Source organism: Plectropomus leopardus, chromosome 9 (genome assembly GCF_026936395.1).
Source record: "Plectropomus leopardus strain MGB_pleo_1.0 chromosome 9, ASM2693639v1, whole genome shotgun sequence".
In the NCBI taxonomy this organism is placed as follows: Eukaryota; Metazoa; Chordata; class Actinopteri; order Perciformes; family Serranidae; genus Plectropomus; species Plectropomus leopardus.
The window spans coordinates 23,486,392-23,513,346 of record NC_142184.1 but is presented as its reverse complement, the minus strand read 5'-3'; the positions used below and the strand labels follow the sequence as shown (position 1 = coordinate 23,513,346).

The 26,955-nt window shown below is 38.1% G+C and overlaps 1 protein-coding gene across 6 annotated transcripts in view; it reads right to left on the bottom strand.

Annotated features, from left to right (window-relative positions):
- The window catches only part of chl1a (cell adhesion molecule L1-like a), a 63,121-nt gene that overhangs the window by 11,852 nt on the left and 24,314 nt on the right, over positions 1-26,955 (bottom strand). For 3 of the 6 annotated variants that reach the window (XM_088082279.1, XM_088082280.1, XM_088082278.1), the window contains exons 6-24: positions 26,481-26,651; positions 25,195-25,233; positions 24,878-24,989; positions 24,491-24,672; positions 24,241-24,375; positions 23,297-23,437; positions 22,157-22,268; positions 21,293-21,456; positions 20,460-20,625; positions 19,363-19,487; positions 19,055-19,159; positions 16,073-16,270; positions 14,294-14,364; positions 13,980-14,202; positions 13,750-13,785; positions 12,914-13,029; positions 11,382-11,586; positions 9,932-10,054; positions 8,018-8,200 (exon numbers count right to left, since the gene is read on the bottom strand). In XM_088082279.1, the coding sequence (XP_087938405.1) occupies positions 8,018-8,200; positions 9,932-10,054; positions 11,382-11,586; positions 12,914-13,029; positions 13,750-13,785; positions 13,980-14,202; positions 14,294-14,364; positions 16,073-16,270; positions 19,055-19,159; positions 19,363-19,487; positions 20,460-20,625; positions 21,293-21,456; positions 22,157-22,268; positions 23,297-23,437; positions 24,241-24,375; positions 24,491-24,672; positions 24,878-24,989; positions 25,195-25,233; positions 26,481-26,651 (2,607 nt within the window). The remainder of the gene's footprint in view (positions 1-8,017; positions 8,201-9,931; positions 10,055-11,381; positions 11,587-12,913; positions 13,030-13,749; positions 13,786-13,979; positions 14,203-14,293; positions 14,365-16,072; positions 16,271-19,054; positions 19,160-19,362; positions 19,488-20,459; positions 20,626-21,292; positions 21,457-22,156; positions 22,269-23,296; positions 23,438-24,240; positions 24,376-24,490; positions 24,673-24,877; positions 24,990-25,194; positions 25,234-26,480; positions 26,652-26,955) is intronic. The other 3 variants (XM_088082281.1, XM_088082282.1, XM_088082283.1) reach the window with 2 other exon arrangements.

Below are 26,955 nucleotides of genomic sequence, written 5' to 3'. Positions count from 1 at the left end.
AGGACGTGCACGCACGCACACACGCACACGCACGCGCACGCACACGCACACACGCACACGCACACGCACACACACACACACACACACACACACACACACACACACACGTGCATGTATATCTATACACACATAAATACGTGGGTAGTAAATCCTCACAAATAAAGTGCATGTGGCTGTATTTTGTAGTGTGCGGTGCTTCTTAGCGGTGTTTTAGACTGTGTTACTGGTGGACAGCTGCACCACCAGAGGGCAGTGTGGAGGACAAAGGTCAAACACTCTGTCCTGTAATGTGCTCACTAATGCAAAGCGTGCATGCTAAACAAGAATTGAGGATGTCGTGCATGTGCTTAGTTGCTGCAATGATGGACAATAATATACCACAATGCAATCCAGGTTTCCAAATGTGTATTTGTAGGTTAACTGATATCCATCGGAAAACACACATATCATTTGTTAAACTTGCAAAAACAGATTTTTTTTTTACCACTTGGGTGCAGCTACTGTGTCTGTTTGCTGTTTGGTGGAGATCAGATAGCATACAGAGGCTTTTGAGAGTTTTTCCATTGACAACAGCTGCTTGCTTCGGGTGGAAATTCTGCTATGAGTGCACGAGAGTGAACTACAACGGTAAAGTTGTGAGCTCGACCAGAGTCCTGCATCATGTTGGGTGCCAGCTGGGTGACCCACAGGAAACGTCAAACTTTGTGTTTACAAATATATTTTGTTGCCATGTATTGCCTTTTTCAACTTACCAATTTCTACAACTGAACAACAAGGAGGGATCAGAGAATGGGTTGCTCCATGTGAACCCAGGGGATCAACGGGCAAATACTATAATTTAAAAAATATATATTAAATGTACCATATGACATTACATTTTAATCTACTAAGGAAGATCAGAGCCATGTGGGAAAAAAATAATAAATGTTGACTGGAGGAAAAAAGTCAGGATATTGCCAGATGAACTCACAAATTTACAAGAAAAAAAGTCGGAATATTACAAGATTCAACTCATAAATTTACAAGTAAAAAGTCAAAATATTATGAGTTTAAATTCATAAATTTACAACAAAGGAGTCATTATATTATGAGACTAAACATAATAATATTACAAGATTAAACTTAGATATCTACTGGAAACACGTCATATTATAAGATTAAACTTGTACATTTATTTAAAAAAAAGGCATAATATGATATTAAACTCGTAAATTTAAACAAAAAAAGTCATATTACAAGATTAAACTCATTTAGTCATCAAATTAACAAGAAAAAGGTAATAATATTATGAGATTAAACTTGTATTGTTTGACAAAAAAACAGTCACAGAGTAAAGCCAGTTACGCCCTGTCATATTGATATCCCTCCTCTATAGGTGAACTATCCGGTAGGTGATGGCTTTACTCACAGGACCTTTAGCTGGAAGTTTAGGGTTCAAGTCCCACATTAGGTTGTGCATTAAGAGATTTTAAGACTTATTATTTTTAAGTTGTTAGTCTAGAGTTTATGTTAGTGTAAATAAAACTTTACGAAACAACTAAAAGACCTGTTCTTAACTTTGTGTTTTGACATTTCCAGGACAGCCAGCTGATGGTCAGCTAACAGTAGATCATAGAAAAAGATTTATTTTCCTTTTTTCTAATAAAATCTAAAAATATTTGACAAGTACAGAACATGGCTGAACTCAAACCCCAAACTCTAGCATGAAGGTCTGATACACTAATCATTCATCCATCTTATCTTACAGAGTAAAGGTTTTCTTTGTTGCTTTTTAATATCATGTTTCCTGACTTTCCAGTTTCTATCTATGGCGTTTTCTCATATTGTTATGAGTTTAATCAGGTATTATTATGACTTTTTTCTTGTAAATGTATTTTTCCCCCAAATTTTTTTTAATGCTGTTATGAGTTCAATCTCATAATATTACAACTTTTTTTCTTGTAGATTTATGAGTTTCATCTTGAGATATTCCAACTTTTTTCTTGTAAAGTTACAAGTTAAGTCACGTAATATTACAACACTTCCTTGTTAATTTACAAGTTTAATCACGTAATATTTGGGTGTGACTTGGGAGTGAATGCGAAATTTCAGCGAGCACTGCAGTGTAGTATCAGCTTTTCAACAAGCTCTTACATATTACACATCTTATTTTTACATCATTGGTACCAAACATATTACTGACATTCATACTAATTTATCCTATTCCCACTTTTCCAGTTATCCCTACTCCCTCAGGTTATTCTTACTCATTTAAGCCAGCATTGCAGTGTAGCGTAGCGTTTCAACATTGAGCATTCACACCCACAGTTTCTTCAGAAACTGCATTCTCTTATAGTATTCAGATACTGTTTGGAACAGACTCTCATCACACTGATATTTGCAATAAAAAGGGAATAAAACAATGTGCAATGAAAACCCAATTGATTATCAGCAGTATGAACCTCATACAAAAGCTAGTACCTACAACCTTTTTTTATAATTTATAAAAATTTAAGTATTTGTACTTAAACAGATGGCATCAGGTTAATACTGAATGGATCTGATTAAGCTGATTTTAATACGTTAACATTGAATTAGTATTTTGTATGGTTAGTTCTAAATTATCTTGAGGGAAATTTATCACAGTTTGATTTTTTAGTTTTCACTGTGTTGGTATTGCTGTGATAAACTGTGTTGGTCATTTTCAAGTGATACATCAATACTCTGTCTGAATTTGCAATCACTGGAACAATTGTTTCATTGTCTATGACACACCAACACATCATTTCATTTGCATGATGCTGCCTGTATTATTTCTCACATTGTCTAGTGTGAACCAGGACATATATATTAAAAATGACTGCCTGTTCTGCACTAACTGCTGGATCCTGAACAGACTGCAGTGAAGATGAAGCCAGCTCTTGATTATCGTGTTTCTAACTAAACTTTTTCAAACGTTGAGTTCAAGCCATTGGCAAATATGTCGGCGATAACAACTTGGGTGTTCAAATGCTAGGGAGCAAATAATTTAATCTCTGGAGGAGCCGGTTATTTTTGTATGACTTAAGAGGTATATGCTCCTCTGTGCTTTTTGTCATGTTTGCAGTCCGCTTTATCTTTGCTGCTTTGTTATCTCATGAGACCTGATGGAGAAAAATAGATATTTTCTTCTCTGTCTGCCACACTCCTCTGCTATGGCTATTAGCTGTTCTCTCTTAGTTTTCCCTGCTCCTCTTTCTCACAGATGCTTCACCCCATCCGTCTGTGTTTTTTTTCTCTGTCTCTCACTTCAGCCACTTTCTTTTCATTACAAGCCTTTCAAACAAAGACGCACATCTGCTGATACCTCTATGGCTGTCTTTTTTATTCCGGTATGTCAGTCTATTTTTCCAGACAATTTTTAAGCTAGACAACTGTTTATCCTAACTAAATGGGGATAAGCATTAAAAGCTCATTCAGTCACAAAGGTGAAATCTAAAAGGAGCACTCCATAGCCTCACTAACTCCCATGCATTCATTCTTTTCACTGTCACTCCATCACTCCCCATCAACGACTCTAAATTCATGGTGCCCCTGCTCTGTGCCACTGGCATCCATAAATCTGCTCTGCTGCATTGTGACTAACATGCCCCGAGGACAGCGCTCCAAAACAGAACCATTTTATCTCCCCACCGAGCCTCTTCTCAACCATATTTACAAACAATGCATCTAATGGCTCTCAGGCTGGACATTCACCTACAAGATGCAGAGCCTCTCAAAGGAAATATAAAAGCCAGAGAGGAATGAATAACATTTATTAAAACATTCAGAGATAGTGGAAGCATATATTCTCAAGCACTCATGCAAAGTAACGGAGGGAGCAGGTTTGAACTGTTGGGAAATTTTAGTACTCACTTTTACCGTTTATCGTGCACCATCACAGGACTGAAATTATTACCTGCGAAATGCAGCAAAGCTGAATGGTGGCAGGTAATGCTGTCAATCTACTGACCAGATTGGCTGAATTAAAAGTTAAAAGAAGTATTAACAAAGTGCTAAACCAAAATAGATAGAATCTGCGTGGCTTTGCTTTATGGAAGATACAAATTAAAGGCACCATCTGTGTGGAGTCAACATTTTTGGCTTTGACACCTCCTAGTGGTTGAATTCATATGCTGAAAGCTACACAAACAGTGGACTGCACCCATTTTTACCAGGATTGTCTTATCTTTCTACAGAAACAACAACAAAAAAGGTAAAATGAAGAAGAAAACAATTAGTAATTTAAATGATGCTACAATTGCATGATAGCTTTAACAAATAAATGTTATAACATGATAAAATAGACATAATATACTTGCTCAAAACTAACAGTGTAGCAGAAAAGCTACATTTTACTGTTCAGGAAAGGCTCAGAGATGCTGCAGCAGAGGTTTTGTTCTCTGAACTTATCATCTTATTAATTCAGTCAGTGTGACCGACCCTGTGCTTGAAATGGATGACACCCTGAACAACAACCTGATAAACACTCTAGGTCATTACAGGCTTGTGTGACAGAACATTGCCGTGATTTATAAACTCTATTCGAATGCGAGACAGATCATGCAGAGCCACTGACAGGAAATGCAGAAAAGTTGGAGGTCTGTGTTGAATTTAAGAGCCCATAATTACTTGTAATAATGCAGTATGCACTGAGTCTATTTTTCTGAGATAATCAGAGAAAACAAGTTACTCAGTATTGTTCTCTATGTAAGATCAGCTGCTAAAACTTGTCCCAAACTCTGACATTTACTTTCCAGAATTTGCTGCAAAAAGCAAGATATCTGCTTCGTAATTCAGAAATATAGTTACTTTCAAAGTTGGTATTGTAGCAAAAGATGACAATCCCTGTATTCAGCTCTTTTTAAGGTTTTTTAAGTCCATTTCTGCCTCAAAGCTATTGAAATTTGATAATAAATCCCACAGTCAGTTAAAACTATAATGCTTTGAGTGTCTCTTTAATAGTGGCTCAGATTATATTATTTCCTTAAAATCATAAACACTTATCATCAGACTGAGTTTTTTTGGGCTTTTGTTAGGCTGTTGAAAAAAAACCCAAACACCTTGAATGATACTGTTCTCATTTCAGTAGTAATGACCAAAACCTCCCTGAGAGAGTGCACTTTAAATAAACAGCCCTCTGAAATTTACCAATATTCTGAAGAACTTTAAATAAGATTTTAGGATGAACTACAACACAGTTATCTAAATGGATCTAAATGCTGGATTTGCCTAAACTGGTCAAAACACAGGCATTACTGTCTGAAATGTCCTTTTGGTGATGTTTTAAACTTGTTTTGTGCATCCACCACTGAGAGGAAATTTTACATCCTGACAGCTTTTCTTGTCCAGAAAATAACACTTCTTTTGTTGCAGCACTAAGAAGCTGCTTTGACTCCATGTGCAATATTCTCGCTTTTCATGCCTCCTTGAGGTGATGTTTTCAGAGTGTGTAATGTTAATTTACACAGCTATGCAGATAACACAAACTATTTCATAGATCCAGATTCACAAAATACCTTAATGTCACCCACATCCTGTCTTTCTACAGTCAAAAAAAGCTATAATAATGTATATCTAAGGCTCAAATACAAAGAGTCTGACAATGCCTCAAGGCTACAGAGATGCACTGTTCAAGAATCCTGGATCTCTGGTTCCCCAGATCAGATCAGAAGTCATATCTTAAGCCTGTGTCTTTGAATCCGAACTAAGCTTTAAATCGCACATCAGCAAATTGGTCAAAATAGCATTCTTTCAACTAATCAAGTTCATGTATAAGCCAACATCTCAGACAATGTGAGAAATACCGCAGAGCCACTCCTAAGATAGCAAGATGCCACAAAGCTAATTCAAGCTTTCATCTAAGGCAGACTATTGTTACTCTTCACTGGTCTTTTTTAAAAGGGTATTTAGGGGATAAAAATTATTCACAATTCTGCTGCTAGACTTCAAAACAAAACTATAAAGGGGAAGCGCAGCACTCCAGTTTTAGATGGGCTACACTGGCTCCCCGTATCCTTTAGAAAATGTCTACAAGTAAGTCCTTTAGCTTTTAATAAAAGCTCTAAATGGCTCAGACCTAAACTGCAGACTCCCTGTTGTTTTATGTGACTTCGGGTTCACTTGGATCCTCTGCTGCAGGTTTGTTAGATGTTCACAACCACTGTCATGTGAAAACTGGAGACGCACATTTTTATGTGGAAAGTGTAGAAAAGTATTCAGTATATTAGAGAGGCAATCTCATTGAACAGTTTAAAGCAACCGCTTGAAACATAATTTAGCTATTTCAGTTCGTTCCCTTCTCAATTAGTATCTTATTTCATAACTGATCTTGATGTTGTGCTGCTTAATTCAATGTTACTGAACCTACTTTGTGTTTATTTTTGCTCATTTTCTTGTTTTTATTGTCACTGTCTCTTGTCATTGTAAAGCACTTAAAGCAGTAAAGCAGCTACATTTGTGTGAAGGGCATAACTGAAAAAAACAACAGTTTTGACAAGTGAATATCCAAAGAAGCAGGGAAGTGTAACAGAGAACTGATGCAACGACTAAAATCTTTGCATCAGATGATTTATGCAGTGTAGGCCAAACTCCAACATCACTGGTTCGTCAGTTCCCACAATGCAATTCAGTATCAAATTACCACCACTCTTTAATTAAAAAATTGTCAAATAGCGTAATTTTTGTTTTAAACTGTTTTTAAGCTGTGTCTAAATGTCCTTTTATATTGAATTGCATTGCTACCAGAACACTGTGTTCATTTTGTCTATTTTTATCTGAAGTGCTGCTTATAATGCATTTATTGTAAAATGCACTTTGTGCTGCATCTCTTGTATACAAACTGCTATATAAATAAAGTTTATTATTATTATTATTATTATTATTATTATTATTATTATTATTATTATTATTATTAATAGAGTCTTTTCTTTAGATCTATGCCTTGTGCACCCACTTTGTGGAGCACGATTGTGACACAGCCTGTAGGTTTCAAGCCTAGATAGAGAGACCCTGATGACGTTCATTTTCTCAGACATAGCAAATTGTCCTCCAGAATCAACACAACTGCTTTAAAAGGCTGATTAATACTCCTTATTAGAGTTGTCGTGATATACCGGTATTGGCGATAGCTTGGTGATGGTTTGGTCCCAGTCATTTCCATTTTAAGCCACACCCATTTCAATTCACACTTTGCCCATTCTGAGTACAGGCATAAATAAAGATAATTTAGTATACGGGTACATTTCTAGGTAATGGTGCACTTCCTCATACCTAATGATAATATCATGTAAATAATCCAGCACCTCTTCATCATTCCCTTTCTTTCCGGTCTTGTTTTGTCTCATTCTCCACCTCCTCACACTCCTAATTTAAGTGTATTTCATTTACCAAAAAAAAAAAAGACAAAATGCACAATAAAAAATGTTATAGATTAATTTGACTGATAGGATTATAATTGTTGATATTTAAGAATTTCCTGCAAACATCGCAATGGTTTTGTTATTGTGAATTATTTTGGCCTCCCACTTGAAATGTTTATTTTAACGTTAGACGTCTAGACTCCAGCCTCATAACTCTCTGCAGATATGTTTACATGAGATATTGGGACGTGAGGATTAAACATCCCCCCAGCCCCCCCACCCCCAGCCTGAGCCTGCAGGTGGATGTTGGGGTGGAGGTGAGGTAGAAGGAGCAGGCAGCAGCACTGATGCAGGGCAGCAGCAGCATTGACAAGGCAGAGAGCAGGGAGATTTTTGCATCTTGAATAACCAGCTAGATTTGGAGGGTGTGTAATGCAGATTATATATTGAGAGTAAGCTATGTGTATGAATGAGTGCAGCTCAAGCTGACATCGTGCCATTCATGGCACAATAAGTCATTGTAAATATCTACAATTTGTTTGTCCGTAGTGTGCTGCTGTATGTTTCAAAAAGTGGTGCAGCTTTTACACCCAAACCAATTCAAATGATATCTTATTAGCTGCACTACCATGACAGGTCCACTGATTACATCTACTCACGTGCTGTGACAACAGTGCTACTCTCCAGGGCAAGCGGAGGTCCACAACCTGCTTGAGTGCAGGCACTGAGGTGGAAGCGGTAGAGGCTGCCTTCCTCTAAGCCCTGAAGCTGCCACTGGGTGGTGTCAGCTCCAGTGATGTTCTTCTCCTGGGAATCAACCACCTCCAGTGTGGTCTCATTAACTATAGAGGAAGGAGAAAGATGTCAGGTCAGTTCACAAGGCATGAGTGAGCCTCCGACGGATACACGCAGGAAAAAAAAGTCATCACTGTTGGCTCGTGTTGTATGTTAATGGGACACAACTATAATGAGGGTCAATGGTTGAGGGAGGGGGAAGATGAAGAGATGTCATGGTAACTCATGCAGAAAGTGAGTGTAGCAGATACATGTCGTGACAGGTGAGCTGAAGAGGAATACATTATGAAGAAAGGGGAGAGGAGATGAAAGGAGGAGATTGAGAGCTCAAGAGGAGCTGGGGGGGGGCTGTAAACAAGTGGCAATAGATGCAAAGAGGAGGAGGGGGAGAGAAGGAGAAATACAGGAGGAGGAGAAATGATGAAGGGTAGGCTTAAAAAAAAACAACACGCATGTAAAAGGAAGGAAAAAATTGCAAGAACAGGTGTGGGGAAAAAAAAGAAGGAAAGAGACAAAAGAAAAAATTAAACATATGGCAGAAGAAGGAAATCAGAGGAGTCCCAATCACAAGCAGCATAATGTATCACCAAACTTGCATTATAGATCAAAGTACAGTATGTGAGCAGACTGTAGAAAGCAACACAGTTCTCCTGAAACCCCCCACATTGATGTCATTAGTGTGCCAATGTCGAAATGCAGGTGAGAACTGAATGTGTGCCAAGCCTGCGATGCCGCTTCGGAGAATTGATGTTTGTTTGCAGCACAGAAAACTGGATATTTCATGTGTTTGTGAACACCGTCACAAATAATCATTGACTAATTACATGGCAGTTTCATTTCAACTAGATGTGCATGTAAAATGTAATCACAGAATTAAGAGGACAACAAAATTTAGAATATGCTTGAGTTGCTTGGTGAATCAATTTAAGTGAAAAAAAAAACCCCTCCAACACCCACGGACTGTGTTGTGTGGGTATATGTGTGTATAGTCTGACATCTGATATGGGAAAAAAAGCAGAGAGGAGAGGGGGACAGAGTGTATTGAAGAGCTGGCCAGACTCCGTGGGTGCTGGTGGAGGCGGCAAAGGGCTGTCTCTGCCTTCACATTTTACACAAAAGATTTCAGAAATGTCAGCCAACGAGAGTGTAGGCTTTGAAAACAGAGAGAGCGCGATGAAAGCCCCTCACTCACGTTTTCACCGAAACTGTTCTCAAGCATAAAGGTGTTTTTTTTTCTCAGTGATAGATGCCAAAGAAATTTGTATGAGAGGCACAAATAGCTATGACTTAAATGATCTTTCTGGAAGAGAACCTGAAATCCAAGAGGATATGAAATGAGAAACTCTGAGGAAACTGTCAAACTATAATCTGAAGTGGCCTGCACAATTGTCTATTGGAGACCTTTGTGAAGCATTCAGTGTTAAACAGTGCAACCTAGTGTCTGGTATTATAAGACAAAAAAGAAGAAAAGAGGGTAAAGGGGGTAGATAATTGTGCATGTAGTATATTTTCAGGTTTATCATCCGTAGACTCAAAGATAAACTGTCGTATCCCAGATTCACCCACTCTACTCTTCCTCCCTTCCGACCTCATCTTTCTTTACCTACTCACACTGCAGCTACACTCCCTGCACTTCGCCCACAGCACCTAACACTACAGACAAAGCACAGAGCTACAGCAAAGAGAAATCTATTAATGAAAAACCTTGCATAGGGCCAAAGGTCTACACTGTGTAAGCCACTGAGTAATTAGTCAAGCAATGCTGTGTGTGTACATACTGAGGTGGTACTGCAGCAGATAACCAGTGAGGATGCCGTTTGCCTGCAGCGGTGGCCCCCACACCAGCAAAATGGAGTCTTTCTGGGCATTAGAGGCAGTTAGGATGGGCACTTGCACAGGAACTATGAAAATAATGAAAATGACAACATTGTAAATGCATCTACTGTACAGATATTATTCTCTTGCGGCTTGTTATTTTATTTGGAGGTGGTTAAACATGACCATGACGTGTTCAGCTTCCTTTTCTTATTTGATAAAAAACACACTGATGTGGTCTGTGACAGTTTTATTGTTTTAAGCTACTTTTTTGTCATTTCCCGTAACTCTGAGCAGCCTTTAACAAGTATTTTCATGAAAAATGTTCTTATGTTGACTTCTTCTTTGTCCCCTGATCTTAAAGCTAAACATTGTATTGCAGCTTCTTAATTTCAGACGTGCTGTGAAACAAATTCAAAATACTTCGATTATAATATAATTTACGTCAATATTGTTTCTGTCAATATCCTGGGTACATTTTTTTAAATTAATTACTTCTCCCTCACTAAAAAATCCTAACTCTATGAATATGTAAATGTTTTTTTCTTTCCTAGCTACTGGACTTAACTCTTAATTCACTGAAAAGATCATCTGCACTGTATGTGCATCAAAGAGTGCTAGTGTCTGCATCACACTTGTGTAAAATACATACTGGTCCATGACTGATTTTCAAACTAATTGCAATGTTACAAATCATACTTGTAGGAACACGCCTTAAATTCAGATCTAACATGAGCACAGAGACAATTTCCTCCTTCACTAGATTAAAAAACAGTCAAAACATCCCTCTGGTGTCAAACTCATTAGCACATTTATTGTGTTTAGCTTAACCATCCAGGTGAAGTAACAATAAGAAAAACACATTTTTAACGTTAAATAAAACGTGCATTTGTTAAAATTCACTGTCTCGTTGCCTGTGCCACTTTAAAGGTATAACATGCAGGATTTTCCAATGTATAGACTCATACAAAAGTAAACCCTTGCAGTCATCAATTATGATCTAGATGTGTGGCGGTGTATTTATCTGCAAAGCCCTCGGCCTGTATTTTCTGATTTTCATCTTATTTTCCTGCTTTCTGGAAGTTTTGGTGCATAGCCCACAGTTGTAAGGTAGCGACCAGATGCCAGAGCATATGCAACACGCATCTAAAATGAATCAACAAAAACTGAGGATACAGCTAACAAAAAGCATGACTATTGCAAGGAGAGGTGCCAAACAAACAAAGCTTGTTCCAAAACAAGAGGGAATCTTGGGTTGGCTTTCACCTTTAGTTTCACGATGCTCTTTACAAAATGTAGCCGACAATTCCAGCATAGTATACCTTTAGATGTCCACCATGTCATTTTATTTTATTTATTTTTTACTTAGCACAACTATTTATTAGTTGATTTTGCATGTTTGTGTTTACTCACCTCCCTCTGGAGTGTTGAAGGTGACTGGGTCACTGTTGGGTCCATTCCCCTTCTTGTTGAAAACATTGACGGTGAGTCTGTACTCAGAGAAAGGCTCAAGGCCTGGCACGAAGGCGTGTGTCCTCTTCCCAGGAAAAGACAGGGACTGGCGCTCATCTAAAATCTTGTTGGGATTCAGCAAACTTCGTTTCCTTAACCACTGAACCTTTGAGAGCAGAGTAATGGAAAATGGTGATGAGGAACAAGTTTGAACAGAGACCACAGACAGGAGAGAGGGAAGAGAAAAGCAGAAAAGGTGAGACAGAACAGTGAAACAGAAAATGTTGAGCAGCAATTAATGCCTGGTTTCTCCTTTAATGAGGCACCTGTCTGAAATCAGACATCACATATGAACTGTGAATCTGAGCTGCAGCTTTTGTACGATTCCCCTGAAATGATGGTATGTGGCAAAACACTTCACAAAATCAGTCACTGACACTCTGTCAACCAATGTGACATCTACACACTTTTAATAACAACACCTGCGCAGGTGATACAGAAAAGGTAAAAGAAACTGTGCCATCATTTTATTATATAGGTATTGTATCATATTACCACAATTAAGTGCACCTTTAAATTGAATTATAAACACAAAAACTGTCAAATTTAATTATATGCCAGTTAAATAAACAAAATAAAGATTAGAAATAATACATCTGTCTTTTCAAATTCCATCAAGTACTTCTCTCAATACTGTGATGACTCTGAAAGCACATGCAGAAATCTGTGGAGTTCATCAGGTGGTGCGCTACTGTTTCTTAGCTAACTACTGACAAAATCTTTCCACCAGAGAAAATGCACCGTTCAGATAAGGGACATTAGAGGAGTTTGAAATACAGACGGTGACATGAATCAGGTTGGGTGAACCTCACAATATATGACAATTTCAGGGAATAAACTTTCTTTGTGATCATTACTATAATGATTGTGTCGCCACCATATATACATTTTCCACATTTAACTGGCATCTTTATTTTTAGATAGGTGCGCATTTAATGCTTTACAAGCAATGTCAATGTGTTACTGTAATGTCTTGTTATACTATATAATCAGCACTACATATTAACGCTTTTTTGGAAGCTTTGCTTGAAAAACATTTTTATCAAGGTCTAAGGCTACTGGGATATATAGCTCTAAAAAAGAAATATTCACAGTTGTAAAATCGCATAATGAATATTTTTTGTATCTCTGTCTCAGCTATACCCTGCCTATTAAAGCATTAGTTTGCTCTGACATAATTGGTTGAAGTGAGTACTTATAAAAGACAAACAAGCAAAAGTGAATCATGTCTCCTTCCTGAGGCGCTGTCTCTGACACAGTGAAGACGGACGAGTAAAAAGGGGTAAAGACTGGAAATATCTATGATAATGACACCTAGAATAAAGATCTAATTGTGCCAGGTAATCCAGGTAATTGTACCCATTGCCACTTAAAGTCTTCAGTTATACAACGTAGTCTGGTAGAAATCAGGTTTTTGGACCATGAAAACTTACATCGTAGCCCCCGAGATGACCTCTCACTGTGGCAGGTGGAGCCGGCGTCCAGCTAACTCTCAGAACAGTGGCGTTGATCACCTCCACTGCTATGTCCCGTGGTGCTGCAGTCGGGACTAAATAACACATAGAGGAAGGTCAAGAATACAGACATGCTTCAAACAACAGGCTACCTTTGCAATACCTCTCAAACGCTGCCATAAAACATGTTTAAATAAAAGAAAATAAACTGAAAAACTGTTTGGAGATACAGTAATTGAAACATCAAAATGACCCTGTTGGACAAAAACAGCCTGATTTAAAGGTCTGAGTTGTTAAGGGCAGAACAGGTTCCTTTTCTAGTTTAGATTGTGCAAAAATAATCTGTTGCTGTTTATGGCAGTAAATAAAAACTGTGATGCTGGTAGATCATCATAAAAGTGCACAAATACAAACTCAGCTGAACACCAAATGAGGAGCATTTTTTTCTTCTTTCAGCAAGGACAAATACATCACCAAACATGCAATGAAAAGGCTCTCGATATTTTCTGCTCTACATGTTACTCAAGTGGAAGTAGAGAAGGAGAGAATCACAGCAGACACTAGAGAGAGAATCCACCATTGTGCTTCAGTAGGCCTACAGCGAAAAAGTGTGTCGTGATCTGTCAAATCTCCCACTGCTTCTGAGACAGAAGTGAAAATTTGACATCTCTCTGCTCTACAAAGGTTATTTGCCACCTGCTGGATTCTGCAGAGGATTTTTTTTTTTCTTTTTCAGAGGGGAGGAAAAGTCACTACTGCACACCTGCGCGGGGTTAAAAACCATGGGCAAAAGGAAGAAGAGGAAAGAACTTAACCTGACACATTTTCCCGCAGACAATGCCAAAAGACGACTGAAGACAATGTGGGATAGGATAACACAAAAAGTTCACAGTTAGTCACAAGCAACAACACCTCCATGTGTAAGTTCAGCCTTAGGGTATGTTTTAATGAAACAGTGAAGTGAGTTGCATATCTTGAAATAATTCTGAATTAAATGTATGAATGACATGAATACTGTAGAGGAAGCATTACATCTCGGACTCACCATCTTCTCCAGAGTACCCAGTAACGACTTTAGGATCCGGTCCCCAGCCGTGGCTGTTTCTGCTCTGTATTTTGATCTCGTAGGGTATGAAAGTGGACGTGTTCCTCACAACAAAGGAGTGTCTTTTAACCAGATGCTCCTTCCAGACATCTTCCACCCCCAGTTTCCTGTAGCTCACCTTGTACTCGAGGCCTGGGCCATTGTGTTCAATAGGCAGCAGAGGCTACAAAAGTGTCGTGACGATTTAGAAATCTAGGAAAAGGCTTCCATACTAAAATGATTGGTCTTAAAGATCGATGTGCTCTTTCTCTCACCTCCCAGCTGATGTCCATTTGATGAGGAAGATGGCCTTGAATTTTGATGTTTTCGGGGTTTCTATCAGGAGCTTTGAAGAGAAGTTGTGTAATCATGCATTTATAATTGAAAAAATCATATGGAGTTCATCTTACAATTTTTGACTGTAGTCATTTACTGTTAAAATTGACATTTATAAAGCCCTCTATACAATCTTTTACTTGCTCACACTTCCGTTATAAATGTTAGTGGAGACTCAATCATCCAGGTCATGGTAATTCTAGGTGCTTAACTGTAGGCAACTGGACTTGCTTGAGTTTCTTTAAGATGTTTTACCTCTCATCCAACAGGATTTTTCAGTTTTCAAACAAGTGCCTACAATTTAGCATCTAGAATTCCTTATGAATCATCTGGAGTGGAACTGTGGGGGTCAACCTTTAAAAGTAAAGTGTGTAAGATTTGGGGGCTTCTAGTGGTGAATTGCAGATTGCAACATGCATAGAATACTTTCAGGGTTCATTGTTCAGGAAGTTTTTAGTGGGAGATGAATTATCCACAGAGATCTCTTCCCCTCCAAAACAAACAGACAAAGTTAATTAAAACCACTAAAGAAACCGACTAAAGATGTTTCACATCACAAATCAGTGTAACTCAAGCGTTGCTCATTGCAGATGGGCAACACGAAACGTGAATGGCCCTGTCTAGAGCCAGTATTTGGCTTGTTCGTTCTGGCCCACTGTAGAAACATGAGGGGGCAACATGGCAATCTACAAAAACGAAGGCCCTCTCCTTATATAGATATAAACAGCTCATTCTGAGGTAACGAAAACGCAACAATCCTTATTTCCAGGTGATTATGCAATAAAGAAAACACATTTATCATATTAAATTATTAAATTCCACTTCTGCCAATAAATGCCCCAAAATCTTACACACTGGTCCTTTAGAGTGACTACAAATTCAACAGTCTTAGTGCAAAAATGAGCCACAAGTATTATTTATAAAGCTTCTTATTTTGATTAATAATTCAATGCTTCTTAATCCCCAAACTGTGAAATTTCATGATTTGATTTATAATAAAATAATCCAAATAATGTTCAAAGGAAAAACAAAGTTGCTCCTTGAGCAAATACGACTTGAGAGGTATTTGTAAATATAAAAAATAAAAGGCAAAGAAAGAGATTAGAAGGGGATGTACTTCTATTGTTGGGGTCAAACTGTTGAGCAATGCCAATATGAATTAAAAAAATGTGTAATTCATTTTTTGGTTTCAAAAGGATGGATTACAAAGCTATTTCTGTGAGTTACTACTTTTTATTCATGGAGGGTAGCTTATATTGCTAATGCAGGACAGTTATATATAAGATTTGTTTCTGCCTGAGCCTTTTCAGTTGCTACATTTTAAACAGATTTATCTTTGTTTGTACTGTTTGCATTATGCTCGATGTATTCTGTTTGAGGCCTGAAAAAAATCAAATACAAATACCTATCCACACTGTTCAGGTTAAACAGGCTCTTTTGCAGTTGCAGTATAAGTGTCCTCATTTCATGTACAAGCAGATTCCAATGAGAGCCACGATTAGGCAGCAACATGTGCTGGAGCTACTACTTGGCAACTTTAAGGGTTTCTGAGACCCAAAAATATCCACACCCCCTACTGCTACAAAGTCCTGTGGCCAAAAGCTGGCCTCCCTCCACATAGCAACTCGACACATTTAGAAAAGGTTAAAACTTCCCGTGCTCCTACAATCAACAGATAACCACAGCAGAACATGTTAATTAAAGGGAGCGAGTCTCACCAGCAGGGGGTGTTTTGTATCTCTCAGTGGGCTCACTGGGGGGTCCAGGTCCAACAGCATTAACAGCATACACTCTGAACTGGTAGTTAAGGTGTCCGTGTAGTGCCAACTCGGCTGTTGCCTGGTTACCGGGGACTTTCTGGAGCTCCTTCCACCTGCCAGGCTCCCATTGGCTCTCCTCGTACTCCACTATAAATTCTGTGCTCATGGAGGAGACGGGAGATGCATACAGTCAGTCATTACCACAGAACTGATGATCACCACTGCTGAAAAGTCATGCTTTACACTCTGTTTATTTGTTTCACTTACTGCACAGTCCACCATACATATTTCTAAATAATCGACAGTACATGTTCAACACTTTACTTGACCAAAAATAAAATAGTTCAATATTATATTATAAAAAATATTTTGTTTTTTTCTTTTTTTCTGAGTTAGAAGAGAGGATTCTCATATCTGTTCATTCAATAGAAAGCTTGAGTCAGGGGCAATTAGATTTGCTTTGCATAAATCTTAAGGGGTGTTAATAGGCTGATTTTTTTCACTCTGGAGAAAACAGAGCTGGCTGTTTCCCCCTGCTACCAGTCTTAACGCTTAACTAGGCTATTTGCCTCCTGACTCCAGCTTTATACTTTAAGAGGAGACATGAAAGTGGTATTGATCTCATCTAACTCTTCAGGAAAAAAAACTAAATTTCCAAAACTTCACAATTTTGAACTATAGCTTAAAATGTTGCTTTATCGCATATTCAACCTTCTTAAATTAAACCTATTAAGCAGAGGAAATATTAATTTTTTGCTCAAAATGTGAAGAGAAATTTGAAATATGCCAGCATGCAAGCACTATCCTCAAAAAGTCCTACATTGTTAAAATACATTATAATGCTTTAAAAGGGCTAGAATCAATGTTTTCATTGTAGCAGTCTATCAAATTTCACTTATAGTGATGAATCTACAGAGAATTGTCACTTGAATCTTTGTTTTCATTTCATTTCATGTATTTATTTAAATAAATGAAGAGTAACATAAGACTAGTTGCAGTTAAAACTAGCCTGACTCAGCAGGTTCCTGCTCTGCAGCACAAAAATATATTACAATACAAAATAAAAACAGAGACAGTCAACAGAGACGCAAAATATAAAACAGCTAAATAGATATTATAGTGTTTAAGGACTTAAGTGGCAATGTGGTTTATGACATTTATATTCCTGGTTGCAGGTATGTCCTTCCATTCATTAGGTTTTATATGTATGTTTGAAATGTGTAACAGAAATAAATGCTCTAACGTAATATGGGATCTTGTTCCAGATTTGAATGTAATTGTGAAAATGTGATCTCTGACCATAATTGTTTTTTAAAAATCTGCTGCTTGACTAGGCTATAGAGAGCATTAAAGTGAGTTTTAGCTCATCGTAGCTGCCCGGCCCACAACTTCACTTTGTTTGTTCACTCTCACTGCTCTTAAAGCCTCATTTTGGCCACAGCAGGCAGCTGTTTTCAGCAAAAAAGCTCTAAAAATTCACAGTACATACCTGCTCTGCATCAAACAGAGAACTGACACAATTAGTGGCTAGTGAACTAGATGTATAAATGAACAGCTTTTTGCTAATAAATTTGCCATATCAACTTAAAAGATATGTCTATGTAAAGTTCATAACTGCCCCCAAGTGGCAAAAAAAATCAATCATTATTTAAGGTTTAAATAAACTAACTACTTTTTGCAAAAGATCCCCTCATGCATTTCATGCAATTATTTCAGAAATAGCACTCGTAAATTCACTATCCCACACTACACCTGTAAGTGTGTCAAAAATTATGATAATTCATTAATGTCCAAAATCTCAGTTTGCTACTTGCTATCATGTAGGGAATAATAAATGAGTAAACAAGGGAATGACTTCAGGCACAGCCATGGCTTTTGGCAATTTCCATGGCAAATTAATTATATTAAATTAACATCTCTACACACAAATCCACCTGGTGCTGAGCCAGACTGATCCACAGATATCGTTTAGAAAAGAGCTGGCCTCACAAGTGAAGTCTGTTGCTCCAAGATGTTTAATTAACAAATAAAATGACTGCACATTTCAGCCGAACAAAGGATATTCTTCAGGCCTGTCTATTCTAATTTCTGATCACAGACAACACGCATCAAAGCTAATAAACACTACAAGGGTGCATTTATCAACTGATATGAATTCCTATCATCATGACGTCCCAAAAATAAATGAGTCCCTTTTTGAAGAATAAATGAGACACAAGCTTTCATGCCAGGATCCTCAGCACTTCACAGCTATTTGCAGCCATTGCTTGTTTAAAAACTTTAGTTAGCACTCAACAGTGATCACAGCAGCAGAATCTGTTAACTCTCAGAGGAGACAAGAAAACTGTATTGATGTACAGTAACTGATTTAGAACCTGCATCAAAGAACAACTGGAATACAGTTTATAACAATAGTCTGCAGAGTGATACAGTTCAACCTATTTCTGTGTGAGAGATCTTTTATCCACACAGCTGTCACAAAAAACAAAATCAGCTGAAAATGCCAGGCCTCTGTGAGTCTGTGCTGGTAAATACTTTGTTTATAATCTGTATACTATTATGTTTTATATTGTCTCTGTGGTGGGTGAAGAAAAGCTTCTTGCACCAGCTGAACAATAAAGTTGGAATCTATAATATATTCTTTAATATTTGCTCAGCCTGGGTGTGTCTTTGGGATGCCAAGAGTTGACAAATGCCCACTTGCCTGATTTCCTTGCTCTAGTTATTTTGAAATTACACCATAATTACATAGTAATTACATCCTTATGTAGGCTGAAAAAATTAAGTAACATGCAACTAACAACAAACAGTCACAACAGTACACAGTTATACAAGGAAATGTTAATGGTCTCCCAGAAAATGCTGAATCTCTGTTGCATTAGCACCACCACCACATCTCTCAGACTTCAGATTTTCTCCTTCTTTTATGCTAAATCCTACCTGTTACAGAGCTGTTGTGATCACTTCCAGGTACCCAAGACAGGTAAACATTTCTCGGACTCTTTAGTTCTGATATCTTCACTTTAAATGGAGCATCAGGAACATCTGCAACACAAAAAAATACATACAACAGCATTAGATTCTCAGTAGCATCTAATGTTAATGTAATATCGGAAATATCTGCAGGGGTTAAACATAATACTGACATTTAAACCACAATACAATATAATCTAATTCCTTCTGGAGAATTGGTAATTAAATAATCATTAATGATATTCCATACTGTATTATTTAAAAGAGCATCTTACCCAGCACGGTTAGAAGAGCAGTGGCACTGTCCTCATCTAGGCTGGTTCTAGCAATGCATGTGTATATTCCCTGATCACTCAGGTTCACGTTCATGATCTGCAGCATGTCATCATCTGCAAAGTATCTGAACATAAGAGCACATTTGTTAGTACATAGCTGGAATATAAATTCAGTCAGTCAGTGAGCAGAACCTTCACCAAAGCTACACACTCCTGCACACATAGTTGTTGATTTTAATAAATGGAAAAGTTTTTTGTTTTTTTTAACTCAGTCTGGATCTGCATCAAAATGCGCATAATAACATCAGTGATGGTTTATGCCTTATTTTCCACTATCACCACTGGTTCTCTCACTCTTTCACTGTACAGTAGGTGCTGGACAGGCAAGCGGAGAGGAGACACTACTTGCTGTGGAAGTTCAGTTGTAGTAAATTTTTATGGTTACATTGATGCTCCTGCTCTCTGGACTGGCAGCATGAGAATGTGGTGCGCTGTTGTAAAGGCCATCACTCTCATGCCATTCAAAATGTTTTGTTGAGAATTCTTCTATTGAGTCTAATTTTAATACTTCTATAAATGTGCAATGACATCACCAACATGCAAATCAGCGTAAGTCATGATCTGACAATTTTAGGCAATTTTTAGAGCTAGTGTTACTTTCATTGAAAAGAGTTGTCAACACTGAAAGAAAAGCCACCCTGCTGACAGAGCTAACGGTGTTAACCAGGGAGGAACTGGAATCTAGGGTTGCATGTGCAGCTGGACAAGTTTATCACAACTATAAATCACAATACACACAGAGGTAGCACAATGTCATTCTTTGCTCAGGATGCCATTACTCCACTATATCTTTACATAGCAAAAAGTGGTTTGCTGCCAATTAATGCCCTGAATGTTGCATACAGAACCTTTTAACAGACATAAAATCCCCTGACTATGACCCTCTACTGAGCAGGATAAGACACAAAGCTTTTGGGATTTTTCATGTATTATTTCTTTCCTATCATTAGCATAAAGATAAAGACACTCAACAATGCAATTTCAGCAAAAACACACCTGAAAATTGACAGAAACATTATCAAACCACATCCACCCACCTGGAATTTCCCTCAAAGGAAAGTGGAAGCTCCTCACCATCCTTCCTCCACACAATCTCAAAGGTACCTCGCAGGCTTTTATCATACTCCGCCTGGCACATCAGCTGAGCTGTGGTCCCACTGATGATCTGCACATCCTCAGGTGGAAATACTATTTTTGTAGGGTCTAAAGATAAAAAAAAATTACATACATTAAACAGATAAGATAATATATGTCTCGTTAGACTCTGGCCAGAGAAAATAATTATTCATAGTTTCTGCATGCCTCAAATAAGATGTGAATATATGAAGTCGAGCCAAATTATTTACTTTATAAATGAGTCCCTCTTGCAGTAACTGCCTCTTTGATTTGTGCAATGAGTAATCAAAATGGAAATGTCTTGATATTGCTCAATAAATTTCCATGGTGATTTGCATTTATGAAATGTCCTCGGAAAACAGTTGTCTAAATATGTACCACCGCATTATTATTTATGCTGCATCTCTTCATAACATCAATGAAAGATGGATTTTAAGTATAGATGCTGAGATATTTATTGGCTGTTCAGCACAAGTATGTTTCAAAAGACAAAACAGGGACAGACCAGCTGGTTTTTAACTACGTGATCAGTCACAGCGGTGTGTTGAAAAATCTACTTTCCAGTTCTTAAACTGAAGCCAAAGCATTCTTGAACAATGTTAAAAAATGAAACAAAAAATTAACTTTTCCTCCACCCCTCATCAGCCAAGCAAATAGAAACATTTAAAAAATGTTTGTCATATGTGTGAACTGGCCCTTGAATATTGAATAATCCTTTGCAAAGACAAGCGTACTCATCATGTTGCCGAGGTACCTTTCACATCCAGCACAGCAGTGACAGCTGACTTGCCCTCTGCGTTAGAGGCAACACACACATACTTCCCACTGTCGTTTTTTTCTGCATTGATGATTTGCAAAGATCCACCCACAGAAAAAAATCGTTCCCCTTCCATGGTTTCTGGAGTCTCATCTCTGGCCCTAGGAGAGAAAGTTTTCACACCTATTTTAGCACGTGTGTAGAACTTAGCAGCAGCAGAAGTGCAAATCCTGCCTTGCCAATTAAGGTGCAACAATTTCAGCCTGATTTTTTTTCAAGCAAGTATGGTAGTATCAGATTTGAGCCTTGCTATCCATCTATTTCATTTTTGCAATCTTCATGAACAGTGAGATTTCTCTCCCATAAAGTATCATCTTCTGTGTATTATTGTGCCATAATTCAATTGAAAGAAAAAAAAGTGTAATATTATCTAATAGAATAAGAAGAAGTATCCTCTTCTGAGGTTCTTTGTAAAGTGTTTTGTCATGGAGTGCCCTAGTGAGATCCTATTTCCCTCTTTGTAGAACTGACACAGAGCTGCAGTGATAGTTAATAGGTTTAATTAGCCCGAGTTCAAGGAACAGAAGAAGATGATCTCATTAAACAGACATAAATGTCAACACCCATTTAAGGCAGACACCTGAAGCGCTGAGGGATTGTGCAATCTGGTTTATTCTTCGGACTACAGCACAGATATCTGTACACCAGTGATGTGGTGTAATCTGTTCCCTGACTAAAAAAAACACACTAAATAACTGCCGTGAAGTTCTTCTGTTTTAACACTGAGTGTAAAAATTTCAAACTTCTCACAGACAGATGTCATCCACATTAATAAACCTGTTCATCCTGGTAATCACTTACCAGGTGATGGTGGGGGGTGGGGAGCTGAAAACACTGCAGTTCATGGTGATGTTCCCTCCCACTACTACACTGTACTCTTCGTAGTCCCTTGTCAAAATCTGAGGAGCCATATCTGTGAGAGGGGAGGGAGGAGAGATTATAGCTGCCCAAATGTCAAGTTATTGCCCATGAGAATTTTTTCACAAGAAATGGGGACAGAAGAGCAGATTACTGAAAACACATATAAGTCAGATGCAGGCATCACACCTCTTCTAACACTTTAAGAGATATAAAGTAAAAAAAAAAAATCTCATCTCAAATTGATAAAAAATGAAAGAACTTGCTCTACAGGATGACATGTTGTTCATGCCATTTCTGGATTATATATATGTGTGTGTGTGTGTGTGTGTGTGTGTGTGTGTGTGTGTGTGTGTTTGTGTGTGTGCGTGTTTATATGAATATATACATTTATGTATGTACATGCATGTGTGCTGTTGTGTTGACAGATTCTCGTCAGAGCTGTATTTTAATTTGTGTGCTGACAAATTAATCATTAATATAGATACTCATTTATGTTAGATTACTAATTGTACACCTTATCCTTCAGATATACAGATAAAAAGGAAAGGCTAAAAAGGTTGCTTTGAGACACAGAAGATAAAGGAACAGAGGCCAGCAGGGACGCGATCTGTCTTTGTGAGCCTCTTTATTTGGTAAACCTCCATTTAACTTAACCTCTACTCCTCCAGACTATGACTCACATATACTGAACAACAAAACCTTGAAAGGCAAATTGTAATGCAGCCATTTACAGTATGACTTCTGAAGAACTGTAGAGTAAATAGAGGACAGTAGAAGTAGAAGAAGAAGCTACAGTAAACATATGGAGAAAGCTGTCCGTTAAGGTTATTATCTAATGTTATGCTTTCAAAATAATAATAATGTGCCCTAAGAACAATTGGGACCAGATAAAGCAAGGTTTGTAAAGAGAATGAACCACCTCAGAATCTGAAGGAACCCTGAAATGCTATTGAGCCCACACAAACTCCATTACATTTCCCAGAGCCAGGTGTAAAGCTGATAAAGTGGCTATTGTGTTTGTAATTTAATAACTATGTCCTCTCCAGCTGTTCTAGATTTAAGTCTTGCTGTGATACTCACTCATGACCATGATGTTAATGTTGGCCAGAATTTTGCCATGACTGTTGGAGGCTTCACACTGATAGACAGCACTGTCCTCTGGGCTGGCATCATGGAGCACCACAGTGTCATCAAGCACTCGTCTGTTGCTCTTTGGGTCATCTGACAGCAACATGCAGACAAAAACACATGACATTAAAATCATGTCATGAGGATAGACCAAAGAGAAACCAACATTTATTAGGCTAATGCTGATGTTAATATTTAAAATTAAAAAAAAAAAAAATCTGATAAACATTAGAGCTGAAATGATACGTTGATTGATTAATTAATATTAACAGAATACTGAAGTTGTTTTGTTTTTTTTTTCAAATAAAAATGGAAAAGTGGTCAAAAAAATGTATTTAGTTAGGAAATGTTAGAGTTAAACAAAAACTTTCACATCAAATACAATGTGACAGTAAATGTTAGATAAAAGTAAATCTTGAGAAGTTCTGAGCAAATTAACTCATTTTAAAATGATAACTTTAATTAATATCACATTAGCAAGTAAGGAAAATAATTGCAAAAATAAATTAAAAAATACTTTAAAACATTTACAGTATGGACCTTGAAGTTACACCACTGCTGCATGGTGGTGCTGCATTCCTTGCTAAGACATTCAATAATAATTAGAGTACATAATTATTACCCATAGATTTGTGCATTATAACTCTACTTCTGACATGTACTAATAATCAGTAAATAAATGGCCAGCATTACTTTTCAATAGCATCACTGTATACTTAGTGTTGTCTCTGTTATTCACTGTCTAGGAATCCAGCTTGAGCTTTGAAGAACACTTTGCAGAATAGCTTGTCGACTTGAACTGGTGTGGTTGAAGTTTGATGTAGCGGCTCGCTGCATCGTCCTCCTGCCCAGTGGCAAAAGATGCACAAACCACACCTAGCATTATTCCCACTCACCTCTGAAAAACTCTCCATTCCTCCTCCATGTTATGTCTGGCGGTGGTTTTCCACTGACCGAGCACTTGATGTGAACATCAGACCCAATCACAGTCAGCTGGCTCTGAGGAGGCTCTATCAGCCACTTTGGCGGCTCTGGGAGATGTTAAGAAGACTTGTGTTGGTCTGAGTCAAAAAAAACTATCAAAAAAAAACCTCATCCCCGTGGAAACAGCTTTCACCAACAAGTACATGCATGATTAGCTCCTACCTTCCACTATTACATCAAAGTAGTGGACAGCCTCTCCAGCAGAGTTCTGGGCTCTACACATGTACTTCCCATCATCCATCTCGTCTACAGAAGATATGAACAGCAGCTTTCCGAAGTTTTTCAATATTTTCCGTGGAGGCAGCTTGTCTCCCATTTTCATCCAACTCACTGTCGGAGTGGGACTACAGCATAAAACACATTATGAGACACAGTAGTATATATATATCTATATATATAGAGAGAGAGAGATTGATAGATCGATAGATAGATAGATAGAGAGATAGATAGATAGATAGATAGATAGATCGATAGATCGATAGATCAATAGATAGATAGATAGTGATATTATACAGAGTGATAATGTGATGCTATAGCATGTATACATACTATCCCTCTGGTATGCACTCAAGCTGCAGATTCTGTCCCTTCAACAGCACCTTCTCCGTCTGAACACCAGAGGGCAGCAGCAGGCCAGGTATTCTCACTGGGGGGGCTACAGCTGCATCCAACATAAAGAGAATGGTCTTCCTCAGTCATCTTCATACTTTTAATCAAGTGTCAGATAATATATACAAAGATGAAAAATCAATCTGTCATTTGTACTTCTTTGCAACTTATAAACCAACTATGTTGTCTGTTCTCTTGACAAGAAATGTGCTTTGATTTATAGTGTGTTAGGGCTTTGATGTGTGCATATTACTCACTGGCATTGCCGCTCTCAGCAGATTCATTGTCAGGTTTTACTGGAACAAAAACAAAACACTGTGAGAATGATACTGGTAGTGATGGTTTGCCTCCACTGACATGTATTGCTCAATTCAGAGTCATAAGTTTCCTTGAGCATTAACGTGACAAGGCAAGCCCTGCTTCTTGGCTTGCATGAGAGGAATGTCTTAACCATAACCGTAAAAATACCTGGACATAAAACCATTTACTTTTCACTTCTAAAGGATCTGTCCTTGGTGTCATGATTCAAGGAGCTGTATATGACATTTAGAGCATTAATATAGCATCAAAACACTATTTACCATGTAAATATATAGTGGAGTACTGGCATCCTGAGCAGAAGATGAATTCACGCTACCTCTGTGTGTGTTATAATCCAAGCTTCTCTGTTTTGCGTTGTGGTAAACGATTGGGCCAGGCATGCATGTTAGTGCATGTGAGTCCAGTGTGTGTATCCCACCGGCCAGCTAATCGCTGCTGCTGTGAACTGTGCTCATATGCTAGTCACCGGTTGTGTCAGGATGGCAGCAGTGCGGAAGCTTAGGGCCTACCTTTCGGTTGCCCCCTGGTTAACACTGTTCTGCTCTGTCAGCACTGTTGCTGACTTAGCACCATTTGTTTTTAACTGCTGGCTATGTCACTGCTATCTTGAGAACTGTGCGCAAACCACAGATTGTTAGAATAATGGATGTAGCTACAATAAAGTCACCCATTGGTTTGTAAACTCCCAATTTGAAGCCTCAAGTTTGGCACTTGGTTTTTTGGAAACACAAGTGACCATATTTAGGCAAGAAGGCGTTGCTGTAGAGAAGTGAGGGGTTGATTTTACTGAGAAGCCAGGGCACTATCTTCAGACAGCCTGTCACTCAAAGCCGCCTGTCCATAATTATGCATAACTTTGAGCTGTTATAAAATGTAAAAAGGTAAGTTATATCAAAGCCCCCCCCCCCGGCACAGTTGACATGGTGGGAGAAATTAGCTACGGAGACCATAACAGTTTTCTGTGCCAAACCTTACACATTATTATTAGATGTAAAGTTAGGCATATTAATGTGCGTATACAGGGACTGACTGGCTGCTCCAAGTGGCCATTGTAGGAACTGCAGTTTTTGGCACTTCCACGTTGGTTTCATTTTTCAATGCTTGTAACAGCTTGGTGCAAACGGACTCAGACTGTCACATAAAGCTCCTATAACAAGTCAGCTACAGTAGCACAGCTGTCTGTGTTTTGGTAAAAGCTACACAGATTATTTTGTAAACCTACAGCTCTTGACCACGACAGCCATGGCGGTTTTCTGGACAATGGTGCGTATTTTGGAGAAGGCAGCAAAGCAACAGTAGTCCAGTCGACTGTCTTTCTGTAAGGCATTAGAGAAGTACAGGTTGCCATCAATGCCCATGGAAACCCTCTCATCCTGCTCAATGTGTTGGAGACCTGGAAAAGAGCATATTTGTATCAATGACATGATATCGAAGTAGACAGCTTTTGTTTTTGAGATTAATTTTGGCTGGTTAGAGAGCACAAATTGGACAAAAGTTCTTAAATATATCCATCGGGTGCACTAGAGGGACAAGTGTATGAATTATTTTAAAAATAACGTCATTATGAGACCCAGGTCACATGATAGCAATTTGCAACACAGTGAGGCCTCATGTACAGTAAGATGTTAATGGAAATACCCTCAAGAATTTCCTTTTATAGAGCCAGTAGAGTCATAAGTGCACTGTGACAGCGTATT